This window comes from Neovison vison, chromosome 4 (genome assembly GCF_020171115.1).
Source record: "Neovison vison isolate M4711 chromosome 4, ASM_NN_V1, whole genome shotgun sequence".
NCBI classification, from domain to species: domain Eukaryota; kingdom Metazoa; phylum Chordata; class Mammalia; order Carnivora; family Mustelidae; genus Neogale; species Neogale vison.
The window spans coordinates 124,632,236-124,650,899 of record NC_058094.1 but is presented as its reverse complement, the minus strand read 5'-3'; the positions used below and the strand labels follow the sequence as shown (position 1 = coordinate 124,650,899).

Genomic DNA, 18,664 nt, shown 5'->3' with positions numbered 1-18,664 from the left:
TGAGAGAAATTGCTTTGCACAGAAGCATAACATAGATGTAAGTATTGAACCAAATGTGCAGTTTATGTTTATATTACAAAATTAGTTTTGGTCAGCTCTCCATGTACGTGGCCAACAGACTGAGAAAAATCCCAAGCTCTGGTGTGGACAGTGAGTATAACGACGGCTTATGCCAGTGTTGACAGTCCATCAAGCAAAGCCCTAGTTATTTTGGAGTCTCTCCTGCATTTCACTGGGATCGGAGTGGAAAAGACACCGTTCCCACTCTGTTGCCCTCCAGCAGACCCTGGAGGCTGCACCGAGGGAGATGGAGATATGGAGGAAGAATGGGAAATGCGAGCTCCATTTTCTTTTCTCATACCCACAAGTCATAGTGAGAAGAAAGCAATGGATGCTTTGGCACACGATCCAGGACGTCCCCTCCCTCTGCCCCCTCCCCCCACCCAAAAAAACCAAAACCAAGACAAAGAAAAAAGAACCCCCTCACCCCAAATGAAAACCAACAGTGAGCCTCAGAGAATGGCTTCAACAACGGCACCCACCCCGCAGGTGGGGACAGAGATGGGTAAGACGGGAGAAATCAGGCTTCTTAATTTTCCTTTAAGTACAAATGTAAAAATTCGTAACACAACTTTACACGCAGAGAAGAGTAGACCAAGGAGATCGCGTTTGCAATGCCATATTTCTGACTTTGGTTAATAGGGTTTCAGAGTGAAATCAGCACTTGGAACCTGAAAGAACGGAGTTCCTCCTCCAGGTGGCAGGCTTGTGTTTGCTTTGAACAGGTACAAGTTCTTGGTGGTTTTTGGGTCTTCCATTCTTTCTTTCTTTCCTTTTTTTTTTTTTTTTCCGTTTGTATTTTTTTTTTTTTTTTTGGTTTGGTTGTTTTTCTTTTTCCTTAAAATGTGTTCACATTTTCATAATATACACAAAAAAAGTTTGTGGTTATTTGGTTTAAGTCCTTTAGAAAATTGGCTTCAGGGAGGCGGTAGGGCCAGGGGACTATGCTACCGCACACACCAGCAGGTATGGTGTGCGCCTTGTTAAAAATTTTCAAAAATTGTTTTTGTTTGTTTGTTTGTTTTGTTTGTTTTTTGTTTTTTCTAACTTTTTGGAAAACCCACGGACACGTATAAACCATTCTGTCCGCTTGGTAGTTTTCTTAGTCTTTTTACTTACAAGGGTGACTGACGACTGGGGCTCTCTTTCGATTTTAGTCCCAACGTATTATTCTTAGTGATCATTGTTCTCCCGAATTCTGAGCTGCGGAGACCGAGGGCGGAGCTAGAAGGTCCTGCGGGGTCCGCTTCTGCTTCGGGCGGGGCGTCCGTTTAGGAGTTTTCCTCCAGGGAGTCCGTCAGGGGCTCCAGGGGGACAGCCGTGGCCGGCTCGTGCTGTTTTAAGCGCTTAATGGTGTTCTTCAGGGCTTGCCTCTTATTGCAGAACCAAACTCTAACTACCTCCCGGTCATAGTTCAGCTTCTCGGCAATCTCGGTCATTTCCTGCCCCGAGGGGTGTGTGTTCTTCTCAAAGTGGGCATTGAGGATCTCAAGGGCCTGGGGTGTGAAGGAGGTGCGCCTCTTGCGCTTTTTGGACGGCTCACTCCCGATAAACTCGGTCAGGTTCTGCACACCTGCTCGGTGGCGGGCCTCAGCCTCAGCCATCCACCGCTCAAGCACCGGCTTGATCTTCTGGGCACTTTTAGGGGTGATGTCCAGCTTTTCAAACCTGGCAGGATACAAAAGGCCAGGGTTCAGTTTGGCTGTCAGACTGCTAGCTATAGTGTTCTCTTGGGCTTCCTGTGGTAGGAAAAAGTGGCTTCTCAGGATGGTGTGTCTGGGGGGAGAATTGAGAAAGAACAGTCTTACACTGAGTCCTCTGCCAGGGTGGGCGTCCTGCCTGCCTGCCTGCCTGCCTGGCGGAGCCGCGTCCCCCCGGAGGAGCAGCCGCTGCGAGGGAGCCCCCCACCCGGCTCCAGCCAGCGCCCCCGGCCCGGCCCGCACGCATGCTTCATGCCCCGCATGCAGCCCGCCCCGCACGGCCACGCGGAGGGGGGTGGGTAAGGGAGCCGTAGGCAGGACCCGGGAGCCCCGGGCGCCCACACCCAGACCACCCGACCACTCTTCCCTGCACGCGCTGGGAGCTGAGCTTTCACCCCGACCGCCTGGCAATGGTCTCCCCCCAGCGTCAGAAGCCTCCAGGCAAAAATGAACCCCAGGAAGGGGCGTCGGAGACAACAGCTGTCATGTTCTTTCATTTAAGACGATTCTTTTTTGTGTGTTGCGTTTAGTGTTCCTGAAACTCCTCCCATGGACTCGGTGATGAACATCTTGTATGTTACCAGAGTCAGGGATGGCGACTGGGACGCAGCTCTTTTCATCTCTGTTTAGTGTCTCGATTTAGTCTCTCTCTCCCTCTGTTTGTCTGTCTCTTCCCCCCACGCCTGTGCTCTCTCTGGTAACAAACAATTTGCACCCTATGTCAGTTAACAACTTGCCCCCTTTCCAGGTAAAACACAGCCCGTTGCTGCTTTACTGGGGGGACCCGAGCAGCTGGACACCTTGTAATTGCTACGAACGCCCCCTCCCTGGATGTGCGAAGGCCACCTCGTGCCTTTCAAAGGCTGTCCGTTGTAATGGTGTACTTTGGCACTGGGGCATCAAGCTGTGTTTAATGTGTGATATCTGCAAACTGTACTCCAATGATATCATTTTCTGGAAATGAGGTCTTCTATGTATCAATCGCCATCAGCAATTCCCTGCTACACTGATTTTAAAAAGTATGAAGCATCTTGGGACAAAATTATATGGAGTGTTTTAAGAGGTCATCCTGGTATCAAATTCAGCCTCACACTCAATGAAATATACTAAAGTGCCAATTGCTTTTCTTCCTTCGTTTGTTTATTCTAAATCCAAATTCAGGGCCCTCCAGTATGACGGCCTCGGATACACAGATCCTCTCTTTTGGATCCCCTTTGGATACACGCTTTCTAAGTGTTCAGCAGTCTGACTGCACAGTACATCTTATAGAACCAAAATGAACCTGCTCTAGCCAGTCAGGGTATGTTTCAGGACGGTTGCAGGAGGACACAAAAGGATAGGCTTCCTTTCCCGGCCATAATCTTATCTTTGACACTGCATTTTTAGATACCGTGATAAGCAGTGCAAAGAGTATCAAGTTTGAATGTGATTTCCATAGCTTTGCCTTCCCCGTAGAATTCAAGGGGTTATTATTATTTTTTAAAACCCAACTTCCACTGCTGATCAAAGGGGGGAAAAGTACATTTTGCTTTCAATAGAAAATGAACTAATCATGTCATGTCATTTAATGAGCTTGCCACAAAGCTCTAACTGTCGTGGTAATTTGCCACATACCACATTTTACCGTGGAAGCCAAGCTGCAGAGCTTAAACTCTGGACAGCACGACAGTAGACCTCACAAGTGCCAGGGCATGAGGCACAAAGTTTGCAATAGGGATGTTCAGCATGTTGGTGGTGTTTCCTTCTCTGTATCTCTGTTATGGAGGACTTGTCAGAGCTGTGTCTAGGAGTTGCCCAAGTGACACCTGCGTGTGCAGGCTGAAATGCAGATTCTTTCACTCCTCTTCAATAAATGTGAATTATTCCAATGTCAGATCTCCGTCTCTTTCAAGACGTTCATTTTTTTTTTTCTCTCTTAGTAGTTAGCTCCTAAAACTAGCTCACCCAAACACTAGAAACTAGAGAAAGGCTGTCAAGTCAAGGCATCTGGCATATTCTGTGATATGAATTCCCAGGGTCTCTCTCTCTCTCTCTCTCTCCATTTCAGCCATAGCTTTCTTGGCTTCCCTTGGGGAAGATTTTAGAAATCTACATATTCGATTGGGAATGCCCCAGACACTCTACGGGTGTTGGTGAAAACATTAGATGGCACTTAAGCCAATAAAAGGAAATCACATTTTAGGACTAAAAATAAGCCAGAGAGGACTTTAGCAAAAATAACAAATTGACAACTTAAAAAACCTGTGGCTGCCTTCATCACAAGGCTGTCAAGATGAAACGAAATTAATGTTTCCCAGCAGGGAGCAACAGTATTCATATCATTGATGCTGCTTGTTAGTGTTGATGTTTCTTTCCGTGTTGTTGGGAATAACATATATAAGCCTTGAAACAAATTTCCCAGCAGTAGTATCCTTGTATAGACTGAATAAAGGTTATTTTCTGCAGGGAGGTATCTTATAAGAAAAAACAGTAGGGGAGACCATAGAAGTGAGAGGATCCTATGGCGCTTTTTGTATTTAACAACAATCAATGGGTTTTATGGAAAATCATTGAGCAAAATGTGAGCTGCCAGCTACTACCCCATACTGATGTTATTTATAACCTTAGTCTTAAACTGCAGGAAAAGTACACTTCCGTCCTTTGGGGAATACATTAAAAGTATAAAGAGCAGATAAAAAGACAGCATTTCATGGATCACCAAGAACAAAATCCACTTAAATGAGTTTAGAGTTGGTTTCTTGGCTTTTCCTGATGGAGGAGGACTCATAAGGCATTGCCCAAGAGGGAAAAGCTCTTACAGAAGTGCCTTTGTTACCTCATGCATAAACATGGGATTAGTGCAACACATACACACACACACACAGAGGCATGCACGGGGTCTGCTGCTGGCGGCTTGACCCAGATCAACTTGAACACAACCAAGGCTGGATTCTGTCATTTATTTATTTATTTATTTATTTATTTATTTGGAGGGGTGAGGACAGGGTGGGCCAGGTTCTCATTACCCCTTTCTGAGCCACGTAAAGTGGCTGCTTCTTTGGAATGGAAAAAAAAAAAAAAAAAGGCCTTTTAGAGTTATGTCTGGGAAGGCAATGTTAAAGCATTCCTTTGCGGTCACGAGAGGGTTAATTTTCTTTTTAAGGTATTATTTCCTTGGAAAAATCCCGATAGCCATCCCTGGGCAGAAATAGGAGGAATGTTGGGACTGGTAGCTTTACCGTGTTTGCTCGGGTTACCCATCTGCAGGCGGGAGATGGGGCTCTCAGGGGGTAGGAGGGTGGGTCTAGAAGGAAGCTTCTGGCCCACGGTGGGTGGGGGTTTTCCAATGACACTGCCTTCTTTGTGAGTTGACAGGAGTTATCAAGCCAGGCCCCAGAATCTGCTTTAGCACCTTCGCTTCTGTCAATATCACCGATTGCACGTATCAACCCCCCACCCCCCAAACTTAGTCCCCATACTCTACCCCTCCAGCTCTGCCCACCCGAAGAAGAAAAGCTGAGCCATGAGGACAAACGAGGCCCAGGCCGGCCAGGAGAGGTGACAGCACGTGGGCACGGGTTACCTGCAGATGGCCGACTGGCTGTACGCGGGGCCCTCGGTAGCACTGAGAGCCTGTCCCACCTGAGTCTGCGTCAGGCCAAGGGACAGGCGCCGGATTTTAAAAGCTTTGGCAAATTCTCGGATCTCCTCCAGATTAACCCCATCCACCTCACCCGCTGCCGTTTGAGGATCTGTGGAGATGTTTTTAAAAATAGGATCAATACGTCAACGCACATCCAAGTAATAACTGTTTGTGACGGTTTCTAAGAAAACGGCTCTCTTAACAGCAGATGCTGGGGAAACTGACCCTGTAGGACGTTCTCTTTGTCTCCCAAGTGAGGCGCCCGGGACCCCATCCTCAAGTGGTTACACCTCCACAAATCACCTTTCGGGATGTTTCTATCCCAGATAAAACCACGGGTAGTTCACCCATGGCCACTTTCGTGATACGAGAGCCTGTTCCCCTGGGCTTAACGGGGAAGCCGTTAAGGGGAAGGCAAGAGCTAGGGGATGCAGCTCCATTTTGCCCGTCAATAGGTTCAATTACGGTGCAAAAACATAAACATGGAAAGGTTTCAATGTGAAATGTCTTAAACTGGGTTCTTTAGGGCTAAAATTTGCCCTTGAAGAAAATAAGATTTTTGGGTTTTTTTTTTCCTTCACCAGATCACTGCTGCAGTCAGGCTACCAGATGGTAATGTCTAATTTCTTAGTTCACGTTAGCCCCTCAGAAGAGAGTGCTTATGAAGCTGTGAGGATAATATTGTCTTTTTTTCCCCCTGGTAGCAGTTTACTGACACGATGTCTTTGTCCCCTAAAAGGGCACATAATAAAAAATGCCTACTGCAGGAAGGCTCCTTTGGTGCCGGATAACGCGGTCAATTTAGGACTTATCAAGGGAAATGACACAACAGCTGGAGAACGAACCCCCCAGCTTCCCGCTACTGATCCCCAGATAAATGATAAATGAAAGTGTACACCAAGCTGGAGACAGCATGGGTTGGGGATAGGGGAAAATTTCAAAGTGCCGCTCGCTCCTGCCTGGCGCGAAGCCCTTCTCCCTGAGAGCTGACCCTATTGTTCTCCACCTCATTCCTCGGACTTAGGTGAAAAGTTTTTCTCTTCTTCTTTCTGCACAATAATCCATCAATTTCAGTAAATTCAAGTACTTGTCTAGGGACTCTGGTGGACTAGATTCGCCTTCTGGGCTACGGGGAGGCTCCCGTTATCATGAAGAGAAATAAGCATTTGCATTTCAAGGGCCAATTGTTCAAAGACTTTTAAATAAACATGTTAATATCTGTGGGGGCTTGGAGCTTCCTAGTACAGATCTTCTCAATACAGGGGAAATGGATTCTCTCAGTAGAATCAGCAAGACACTTCTGCACGGTACCTTCTTTATCTTCACATTCAAAAAAGTCCTGTAAAATTTTTGCACGTCATTCATCATAAGTTTGTTGAGGAAAGATTGAAAAGGGGTACAGCCACTGAGACCCATCTGTGAGTATTTAAGAAATACTCCTGGGCATCCAACCGAGTGTTAAAGGGGAGCAGGAGAAATAGGGGAGGCAGTTCCAGCTTCTTGTGGGATTTACGGTCTATAGGGGGTTGGGGCTCGATATTAGGAATGAGAATCACCCATGAAAAATACCAAGCTGAGTAAAATCAAGAACTAATGGTGTCACCCCCACAGCAGAATTTACAGAGAAGCGTCGGTTGACTGGAGGGAGGATTCGTGTGGGTCCTGCCCCATGGCCAGCTGTCACAGAACGGAGGGGCCACATTCTGGCCAGTGGGAGCCGCCTGCAGAGCAAAGTGCCGTTCTGGCCGGGGGGAGCTCGTGCTAGGAGCGGCGGCTATTTCATTGTAGGACATTGAGAATCTGTGTCCATGGCCAGGGCAGAGGGTGACTATAAAACTGATTAAGATTAATTAAAATCTTGCTCCTCCTCCCCAAATTTCCCCCCAGGAGGGCTGGCAACCCTGGTTAAGGAGAGACTTGTTTGGGCTGTCCTTGGGAGCGGCTGCCCTCTGGATCTTAAATCCCACCAGCACAGCAGCCTGGAAGCAACTTCAAGGGTTTGCTAAGGATTCTGGGAAGTCGCGTCCGTGCACACAGCAGCCTGGAGCCTCTTCTCTCATTTCTTCCTTTAAACATTCCTAGAGCAGAAGTTGCAAATGAGCAGCTTGCACATACAGCTCAGCTTTCCTAGAGCTTACAGGTTTTTGGAATTGCCAACATTTAAACATTGGGAGGTTTCTCAAGAAACACATCTTTTTTTTTTTTTTTTTTTAATGTTCTTTTGAAATGTTTAGAAGGTTTGGCTGCACCAGGCCTCCACTGGCACTTAGTTGAGCACAATCAGTCAGCTCGAACTGGTTCTGGCTGCCCATTCTGCTCGTCCTCCTCCTCCTCAGCATCCCCCCTTATACCCGCTGCTTGGCTCAGCCTATTTTGGAGACTCTATGTTCAGGTTGTGCATTCCCAATGCAGGGGGTTGTGGCCCCCCCCAGAGGCCTGTGGGACATAAACAGTAGAGATGTGCAGTAGATCTGTGATATTAACATTTTGCGGGGGAAGGAGGGCAACCGGGATTTAAAAAAGCATAACAGGGCTTCTTGTGGGGGAAGAAAGTGATGGTAAAATAGTAGTCAGGAAGATCTGGTTTGGAACTGAGCTGGCCACTTGGTGCAGATGGGTGCAGGGAGGGAAGCCTGAGAGTCCTGGGAGGCTTACCAGCGTGGGCAGCAGAGGTTCAAAATCAAGGCTGAAAAACTGGAAACTGCAGACTTTCCTTATAACGCTATAGCTTTTAGGACGGTGCTTTCTTCCTTTGGCAGGACTAGGAGTCGCCTGATGGGGCCCAGGACATGCATTTTGAACAAGTACCCCACATGATTCTGCAGCAGGGGATCCCTTGACCCCACAGATGGGGGTCTCTATGTTTCTGGCCTGGCCCGGGACCAGGAGCGTCACCCTCTGCAAATGGCTGTCTTCTCTCCACTCTTTACCGTCCTTATTCACCAGGTTCCACGACACAGGAAGGTTGCTGTGCCACCTGCGTAAAGAGTGATGAGCCAAAAAGGCGCTGGGAGGGGGGACCCTGGGCGGGCACCCCATCCCTTGTGTTCCCTGAACCCAACTCCTTTATTTCTGTCAAGTGGCAAACGTCTGGACTGGGGTTGCCAGTGTAGTCCCTAGTTAGGGGGAGAGTTTTCCTCTGAGCCAAGCTAAGTAGTCCTTGCGGGAGGAAAATCTGTTGCCTTGTATTAGCTCCCTCTCTAGATCAACAGGAATCAGTGGAGTTACTCAGCACGTGAGGGGCAGGTCTTTGATCTCGGAGAACACTGTGTTCCACTTCAGCCCTGTGGTCTCTGCGTGTTTATGACTTGGGTTGCATTTTATGTAAATCCTTTCTCTCTTACTTCTTCCCTTCGCCTGCTGCCTTTCATGCGTATTCTCCTTCCTGGTTCCCGGAGACTAGCAACAAAATCTATGCATGTGCCTGATTACTGATGATAACCAGGGCTGACCAGAAAGCTGTGGGCTCTTAACTCCCTGCACTGAACAGATTGTCAAAGCTGTCACTCTAGAGCTCAGAGAGGTGGGCACCTGCCCCACTGAGCCCAGGGACCTCCATGGGGCTCCGGAGGAACACGCATCACACCAGGAAGCTGAGTTCCTTCTTCCTCTTCTCACACATTTCCCTTCTTGTCTTTTTCCTCATTCTACTCAGAGAGCTGATGAGATAGGAATTCTTGTGAAATTTAAATAGGTTGATGATCTGTTGGATAAAGGCCCAGGGAAGGGAAGCCAGTACCTCCTTCTTTGTGTAATTTGTTAATACTGGAGATGAGCTGCCCAGTTTTCCTTATATTATTTTTCTTACTCATAAAATCAGATGGTAAAATGTCTTACTACAGTTTTCTCCATGAGTCCTAAGGCTACAAAGGCCTCACCATGCAAAGAAGGGGCCCACCCCTGGGCAAAAATTAGTTTTATCCTGATTACAACATGTGGGAATTGTTTTCACACTTTGGGAGAATTCATGAGGTGGTTTTTATAAGATGTTTTTGAATTGATAAAAAAAAAAATTGATGCTTTCTTTTCTTCTTCTTTTTTTTTTTGATACTAAAGTTTCTGTTTTAAACTCTTGAGGATCCCTCCCCCGCCCCGTCAGAACAATACTCTTCCTTAAGAGATATATGCTTTTCTGTCTGAGGAGGGGGAAATGTAATGGGACCCTCTTCCCTGAGATATGACATCAGCCCTCGGTCTGGCTCAGAGATTTGACATTCCATCCTGGGACAGACAGCTCAGTCTGGTTTTCCCTCACCCAGTCTCCTGGCTTGGGGACATTCAGTTAATTTCAAGGAGAATTCTGGGGCTACCTTGATGGGAGCCTCAGAAGGATCTCTCAGATCCCCTCCCGGATTGATCCAGGGCTAGGGCAACCCAGTCTGGGATTTCTGTGCATTGAGGAGGAAGTGACACCTTTTGCTCCTGATGAAGTTAAACCAACAGATTAAGTATAGGGTCAGGAAGCAACAGCAATGATTGCCAAGAGTCTGCCCCAAACCCGACCCTTGTTAGAGGAGCCAGAAGATCAACCCATATAGAGATTAATTGGCCCAGAGATTTAGAATGAGCTGGCCTTGAAAACTGGCAAGATCTCATAAGCAGGATGTTTCCCAAATCAAATCTGGAATGCAAGGGCTGAAAAGCATTTTTTTTTTTTTTTAATGGTAACTAAATGCAAATTGGGTGAAAAAAATCCTGTTCTGCAGAATCTGGTTGTATGGTCCCCGGGTCCCTACCAACCTGAGGGCCGAGGATGGACCAGCACAGATGCTTTTTTTGGTTTTGTTTAATTTTTAAAATTTAGCTCATTCTACCAGTTAATGTGGACATCAGGGTAAGGGTTTGCTAAGTGGGTCGAACCATCACCTCCATCAACATCATCCTTCTACAACCTCTGCTTATGGGATTTTCCTATGAATAATATGCAATTTTAAAGAAGCTGCCAAGTACGAATTAACAGACTTAGGTAAACACCCGTCTACTTTTTTATGCAATTCTCACAGCAAATAATGGGTGTATTTACCAAATATTTCTGAGAAGTAAGAAACCGCTTGAGAACGGGCAATGTAATTTGGGAGAACAGTTTACTTGCAATATGGTGACTTCATTGTGGAAAATGGTGGAAGTCGTGATCATGGGAATCAGGGGTGCCATAAGCTACCACCATGCATCTTTATGTTCACTTTATGGTTTGCTTTTTTCTGGTAATAGCCAGTGGTCCTTTGCTGTCTAAAAAAAAAAAAAAAATCAAGTTTACAGGCCAGGGGTTTAAAGAGTGTGTACTGAAAAAGAATACAAAACCAAGCTCAGCAAGGAATTAAAAAAAAAAACAAACAAACCTGAAATCTACCTGTTTTTAAATAGTGCTATGGAAGTCTTGAGCCAATTTGGGACATTTGTCAAGTCATTTGTTTGACTCTGTTTCGACTTTCCAAAAGCCCTGCTTTTAGAAACTATATTTACCTCCTATGACTGTGAAGACCAAGCAAGGTTTAGTGCAGGGCACAGGGTAAGCTGTATGGGTACAGAGAATAGGTGCCCACAGCAGGTGTTCTGGGAAGTAAGGAGTGTGCTTATTTGGTGATGCTGAGCTAAGATGTGATGTCCTTTGCATATGAAGCTCCCATTATCATTGCTAGGGCATTAACTCTGGGTTCTTTTGCCTGGAGTGGAGAAGATTTGAGGGTGACTTTTGGTCCCATTTTATCTGGGATAGCGGCAAGTTGAGCAGCATTATGACAGTCTTTGACCGTGACGTGGGAGGGATCATTGACCAAGGTCTTGGCCACGGGTTCCAGTTCAGTTTGACCTGGTTCCTTCTATGGCCTTGGTTTCTTGGAGGGATTTGTTGATTAACCATCCAACTCAAGAATTATTTATTCTAGGAGGTCCTTCTGTTCTGTTTCAACCTCTACAACCAAGTTAACTATCGACTGTATTGCCATAGTCCTTGTTCATGTGTTGATCATAGCATTTCTTTCTTTTTATTATAACTGTGTTTCTTTGTTACCGGTTCATGATCTCCCCCAGGGCAGGGAGCCCATATTACTTATTTTTGCTTTCTTAATTTCTATTCCTGTGCTTGGCATATATATGGCACTGTGTTTTTATTTTTAAGTTGACAGCCTCTAACCAAACCACCCTTTTCCCCCCTGTATTTTAACCTGTATCACAACTACATCTGAAGTATGGGGTTAGGTCTCCCCACATTATCTTATCTGCAGATTTGTTGAAGTGCCATCTCAGACAAAAATAATTCTAGATGGATATTTCATGCTTGAATACAATTTCAAAACATGAACGATGTCTAGTTTTTCTCTTTATATTATCTCAGGGAAAGGCCTGTACTTTAATTGTAAGGCATGAGTCCAGGCTTTTAAAGAACTATTGAGGACTATTTAGGTAATCTGATATATGCCACTGGATATATGTCAAATGTCACTGGATAAAATTTAGGTGTAAACATCTTAATTTTTAAGGCAGCTGTGCTGTGTGTCGTGTGTACGACCCATTGAATCAGACTCTGGGTTATCATCCTTGCCTGCAGCCCATTAGATTTGTCACACAGAGTGTCACAGCCTCTCAGCCAAGACAGAATGTGGTTCCTCGGACAAAATAGGTTGCACTTTCAGGAGCTATCCGATGTCAGTTTCAAGATCTGCAAATGAGGATTTCTATGGCCTTGGTGTACTAAAATGAGCAGAGTATTGAAAGTGCTTTGAAAACCCTACTTTACAAATCAAGTCTTAAACAGAGATTTGTTGGGGTGGGAATCAGCATCCGAGAAATACTCTGTATATCATTCACTGTGTAGTTGGGTTTTGAGACAGAAGGAAGTCAATTAAATGACATGCTCAAAATCGGTAGCAATTTTAAGGCAAGGAATGGGTTTCTGTAAAGTCTGACCCTCCATGCAACTGCTAGAGCCGCTCCCGTATCTTCCAGAGAAGGTTTCTCATTCCGGCTCTGCATATGAGTTTGGGGTTTCCTGCCTCAAGTGCATATGGTAAAGGACTCTCTGTCCCCATTCTTTATATCTCATATCAGGATTTGTAATATGGTTCACTCATTATACACCCCAAACTTAGATGCCCCATTGATAACTGTGCAATTGAAATTCCATCTGTCCCACCACTCTGTGACAGATTTCTGAAAAAGGCTACTCCTTTCCTGCCCAGGACAAGAAAGTGACGAGAAAGAACCTGGTATCATCCATCCGTCTGTCCATGCGTTCAACCACTCACTCATCTCCAACATGGACTGAGTGTTTAACGTTGTGCAAAATACTGTATTTGTGGGGTGCTTTGTCCTGTAACTTATTTCTTCTCTCTGTTTGATCTCAGTTCCTTTTCTTTTAGGACCAAAGCTTAAAAGCCTCTCCTACACTTAAGACTGTGCTGCTATCTACAACTAGAGTATTTTGCGGAAACTTACGCAGAATGGGAATGACATTGAAACCTTTTCTAACACCCCTATGAGGAGTGACTTTATCGGGGAAAATCTGGCTATAATTAAATTAACTTTGTGGTTTTATTCCAGTAAAACTAGAGTTTCTGGCCCAGACGAGAGGGGTTGTATATGCAAACATCCTATAATAAGTGGTTGATGGCCACTCTGTGTGCACCCTGACACTGTGTTTGGTGTTGACCCATCTTTGGGGTCAGGAGCCTCCAAGCTAGTTGACATACTTGGGCATTTTAATATCTTCCCATAATTCCTCATTCTCTTCTCCTTTCCCTAACCTTTTTGCTGGAATTATCCATGTACTTGAATGTACATGTCTGCATGCACGCACATATATATTCTTTTTTGCAGGTGGGGCTGCTTGCATGGGGTGGGCATGGCAACCCTCCGTTTTGCTTCGCATCACAGACATGTGACGATCCCTGCTGTTCCCATTATAACAAGTTATTCATGACACCTGATCAACACAGATACTCCACTGTATCCTTATTTTACAGCCCAGATGTCTATGTAGTACTTTAGCCCTTTAAACCTGTAATTACTGGATTTTCGGTTCCTGGAGCATTATAATCGAAGTGCACATTCTGTGATTCTATTCACGGGTAAAAATTGCACCGACAGTCAGAGACTAACCTGGAAGCAGACCACCGTCCCAGTCATCTTCGGCTGTTTTGATCTGCGTGTGATACGTACGCTGTCTTTACGTGGGGCCACATACCCGCTCTCAAAATTATGTGTATATGTGGCCCCTTCAGGGAAGCAGACCAGAGTAAAATAAGTAGGCTTATTTTATTTTATGAATGGTGGCTCAGAGATTTCCCATCTCGTTCCAGCCCAGGCAGCTTCCCCACGTGCCCCTGGAGGCCGCTCCTTGCGCGCGCGCACACCCCCGCCCACGGGCACGCTCTCTTTTATTTCCTCTGACACCTACAAACAGAATGGCAGGGGACTTCAAACGCACGGAAAAGCAGCTTGACCTGCTGGCTGAGTGCCTGTTGTTGGTTTATTTCAGTTCTGAGCTCCGCGGCTCATGGCCTGCAAGCTGATCAGCTGCTCCCTTCTGAAAGCAGAAGGACTGACTCAGTGTGGCAGAAAGCACTTGAGATAGAGACTGGCTCCTGAGCACACTCATCAGGGGGTCGTGCTTTGGGGCCCTGATTCCCTAAGGAGCCATCCGGCCCTGGGCAGAGACCTTATTCTGCTATTGGCCTAGAAAGGCCAGGAAATTCCTCTTTGATGTTGAAAAAGAACAAGAGAATGAAGGACGGAGCGCCGGTGGGGAGAGAGAAAGGGAGGAGGAGGGGGAGAAAGAGAGAGAGAGAGAGGAGGGAAGGCATTGCAGATAGGCAACAAGGAGGCCACCACGATTTAACCGAGCCAGAAAGGATACTTACTGCTGACTAACTGGCCCACGCTCAAAGCTGAGGAAGAGGAGGATGAAGAGGAAGAAGAGGAAGCCTGGCGGACGGGGCTTTGAGACATGGATGCTTGGCTGTGAGCCAGGTGCAGAAGGCCGCCTTGGGAGGCTGCTTGACCCACTGACGTCTGGGAGGGTTGGTGGAGCTACAGGGGAGGGGGATGTAAAAAATACACACAGGAGTGAGAAATCAGGGTGGGGAGACACCAGAGGGTAGAAGTTTCATCTGGGGTTGAAGCATTGTATTTCCAAGAACATTATACTTCTCAAGAACAGTGCAAACTCTACACCAACTGGCAGGAATGTGTGTGTGTGTGTGTGTGTGTCTGTGTGTGTGTGTGTCTGTGTATAATATGTTGCTGCTTGCTTGACAGGCATTTTATTAGTAATCCTAAATATATTATTAATTCCCTACTTGGCTGGCAGGAGCATCCAATTTTCTACCTTTCTCGACCACAGTGTATGGCTGGACTCTTTTCTGCCTGTTCACACAATTATAGCGCACTTGACAGGCCTCTCTGAGAGGTACAGATAAAATACAGTGTTTGCAATGAACTTGGAATGCACAGCTCAGGCTCACGGGTGTGGCTGCACCCAAGCATTTTGGCTTCTATAACTGGTAGTTTTAGGAAACTTCCCCTTTAGGCTGAGTGTGAATTGAGTCTAGCAACTGTCTGTTCCCCCTGATCCAAGAATCTGGCTGGATTACTGTAAAGTGGGGGGAAAACATTTTCTGATGTCCTGTAGGAAATGGAGAGATAATTTGGGGCAGCCAGGACAAAAACATCCAGTAGTATTTGCAGCTTCCAGTTGTTGCTTTCTTACTCTGTGCTACTCTGTGTTAAGGACTTTGAAACCCTCGCTCATTTAATACTTACATAGGCCTGTGAAGTGGGTGTTATTTTGACCTCTGTTCTGCAGACAAAGAAGCTGAAGCTCTGAGAGGTTAAAGGGTTTTGTGGGTTCATCCGGTAGGTGTGGGGGAGCTGATTTCTGGATGTAAAAAGTCTGGCCCGTAGGCTCGAGCTCTTAATCATCATGCCAGAAGCAAGAATAAACCTAATTTTCAAAATTCAGTGTGCCTTGACAAAGGCTGACTTTATGTCCATTTCTTCATGACTCCTTTAGAGCCTCTCAAAGGCTGGTTGTTCTGGGTGGTGAAAAAGCCCAGCTCAGGAGAGGAAGGTTGGAGGGAAGGGAAGCGAGTGCAAGTACCAGGTCCCCTTGAAGGCCCAGGAGGGGTCTTTCTCCAACTGCATGTTGCCCTCCCCTCCCCCACTAGCCAGGAAGTTGACACAAAGGGGGCAGCCCAAGGGCCCCTGACAGGTCCAGGATCAGCCTCAGCCATTGCGTCCTTTGTGATTGGAGATGGCCCTCCTTGGTTTACGAACTTCTTTCGTGGCCATCTTCACACTCACAGAGGTGTAGCAGAGTTTCTACAAAAGGAAGGCAGCTGGGAAGTAGAATCAGGTCAGGCCCTGAACAGTGGTTGGCCCTCCCACCAAAGTTCACGGCCTCACCTGATCTCTGACCACCTTCTCAGGATCTGACAGCCAGCCTGGGACGTGTTAACTGCACATTTGTCACTGTTTCCCCTGTGTGTTGTGTGTGTGTGTTTGTGTGTTCATTTTTTCATTCAAATTTACCAAGAGATCATTTATACATAATAAAATATACCCATTCCAAGCATGCAGTTTGAAGAGTTTTGTCGAATAGATACTCTGTGAAAGCACCAACATAATCAAGATGTAGAACTTTCCTTCCCATCATTCTGTAAAGTTCAACCATCCCCTTTGAATCAGTTTCCCCCAGCGGGACAGTGGACTTTGTCACAACGGACTCATTTGGCAGGATTCTAAGAATTGAACCGTACAGTACGTACTCTTCTTTTATCTGGCCTTTTTGGCTTGAATATTGTTTTTAAGATTCGTTTTGTTGCATGTGTCAGCAGTGTCATCGCTTTTTTTTTGTTGCCGAGTAGTATATATAGTATATATTTGTGGTGCATATCTCTATATTTATAAAGATATCTATGCCACAAGTTGCTCATCCATTCACCTGTTGGTGGACATATGGGTTATTTCCGGTTTGGGGCTATCAAGAACAGAGTGGTCGTAAATACCGATGTTTGGATGTTTGTGTATACCTGTGTTTTCATTTCTCTTCTGTAAATACCTGGGAGGGGAATTGTGGAATTCTTGTCTTGTACTATAAATGCATGTTGAACTTTTTAAAGAAATTATCAGACAGACTGATTTCCACCGTGGTTGTAGCATTTCGTGTTCCCACAAGAAATGTACGAAAATTCCAGCTGCTCTCCATCCTTACCAAGGTTTGGGGTTTCTCAGTCTTTTAAATTCCTTAATGAGTTTTTAACCACCAATTAACATTTTACCCGCAAACAGCTGTTAGTAAGATGCTACCCTGGAAGTGCATAAGGAGCTCTTTCCTCTTCTGGTCCCTCGTGGTAATGCTTTTGCTCCCCGGGTTCACATGACATTCCCATGCAGCAGATACACCGAGCCTGATAACAAGGAGTGAATGACTGGCCCAGATCGTGTGTTCCAGAGCACATTAGAACCCGGGTTCTCATTCATAGCTCCGGGCTCCTTCCGGGTGCCATCTTGTCCCCATTCAGAATTGCTTGAAGTTACCTTTCAAGTGTACGTCCTTATTGTTCCTGAACTGTGTTAAATGGAGGCTATATTGTGAATAAAAGATAGTGATAATTGACATGGAACCCAAATTAATATGCATCAAGTATATGTCCCAAGGTAATTAGCCAATCTACCAAGCACATAATCAACATTGAATCCAGTAAATTTTATTCTGTAGGGACACATATTAAAGATTAAATCTATTTTTAATTTGCTTAATAAAAGGTGATGGATATTTGCATGTCAGTCTACCCCTTCTAACTTATTGAGTTGTCCTTCTAAATATTGTTACTTGACAAAAGCTTTTCACAGTTTTGAGTCACTGGATCATGAGATAGCCTTCTATTTTACCATTCCATCAATATTTTATTGGCCCTGGGTGTGGTAAAGTACCATCAAAGAACTGGGTAAGACAATAATCAATTAAAATTTTCTTCCTCAGATACAACTCAGTAGAGAAACAAATTAATGGGTTGCAGCCTCACTAAGGACTCAAAAAGCAAACTAAGGCTTATGCAGGAGAAGAAATTCAAGGGGAAAATAAAATAGTTCTTTTAAGAGCTTGTGTGGTGTCCACACAGTCAGAGAATGAGACGACTCTAAGATATCTAAGAATTTAAGAAAAATACATTTCTTCCAAAGAAAATAAGCATTTTCTTTTTAGGACATTGGGTTCTGCTTTCCCTCCAGAGTTTAACCAGACAATATGGAGAGACCAAGAAAAATTCTGAAAAGTTCTTACTTATCAAGAATTGATATATAAGCAGTAGCATCCTTACTGGAGCCCATATGTCTCACTCCAATGTAGGGAATGTATAAACATGTATCTGTTAATTCTAGAATCACTTGTAAGTTTAGATGCAATAGCCTTTTGTACACCAAAGTGAGCCCAGAGATTGACCCTCTTTGATAACTTCTTCCCTCAGAAAAAGAGGATGTTAGAGTAATACCTCTGTTACTTCCCAACCCTAACATTGTAATTCTTTGAGGCAAATAACAAAAAAAAGCTTTATCTATGATATTCTTAGTCTAATGATTCTGATGCATTAATCTTTAGAAATATCATACTTAAAAATACATGTACCAAATAAAGAAAGGGAAAGCAGAGATTTAAGCTCCCTCATTAAACAACTGTGGTTTTCCATATAAAAAGTTCAAAGACTTTAAATAAGCAACATTAGAAAAATGTCATTTAATTAGATGTAGCTTTGCAGATCCTGACTTGAATCTGAAAATCATGTATTGTAATATGCAATTACTGGCAAAAGAAATAGGTGTATAAATACCTAAAACATAATGGACCATAAAAAGTGACAGAAAGTGCAGGGAATTAGGGAATAAGGAGAAGCCTGGAGGAAAAGCTTCTTTCCTTTTCCTTCCTGGAGAAAAAGGAGAACTGGGAAGCTTCTATAGAGGGAGATGTTTTATTACATTGCCTTGGTCTTGAGAAGCCAACTACATGGGTATCATTGATGGGATGCTTTCCACGTGTTTTTGAGTGTACTTTTAAATTTTGGTATTAGCCCTCTTGGTTATATGATGGTGTTGTCCTTACAGAAGAGGAAACAAACTTAAGATGGCTTAGCTGGGGTCACACAGCTGGTATAACTGAGCTTTGAGTCCAGAGAAGTCTGACTCAGGAGCCAGAACTCCTTCCAGCAGGCACACCGCTGCCCCATTCCTGTCTACACTGGAAGCAGGTATGAGTCAGGGAGATAGCAGGAAGCTCTAGCTGGGGGTGTGG

General features: G+C 45.1%; 1 protein-coding gene across 3 annotated transcripts in view; it reads right to left on the bottom strand.

The window, feature by feature from the left end:
* Positions 1–444: 444 nt before the first annotated feature.
* The window catches only part of POU6F2 (POU class 6 homeobox 2), a 429,853-nt gene continuing 411,633 nt past the window's right edge, over positions 445–18,664 (bottom strand). For all 3 annotated transcript variants that reach the window (XM_044245648.1, XM_044245649.1, XM_044245647.1), the window contains exons 8-10: positions 14,241–14,409; positions 5,323–5,491; positions 445–1,836 (exon numbers count right to left, since the gene is read on the bottom strand). In XM_044245648.1, coding sequence (XP_044101583.1) covers positions 1,332–1,836; positions 5,323–5,491; positions 14,241–14,409 — 843 coding nt within the window. In that variant the 3' untranslated portion in view covers positions 445–1,331. The remainder of the gene's footprint in view (positions 1,837–5,322; positions 5,492–14,240; positions 14,410–18,664) is intronic.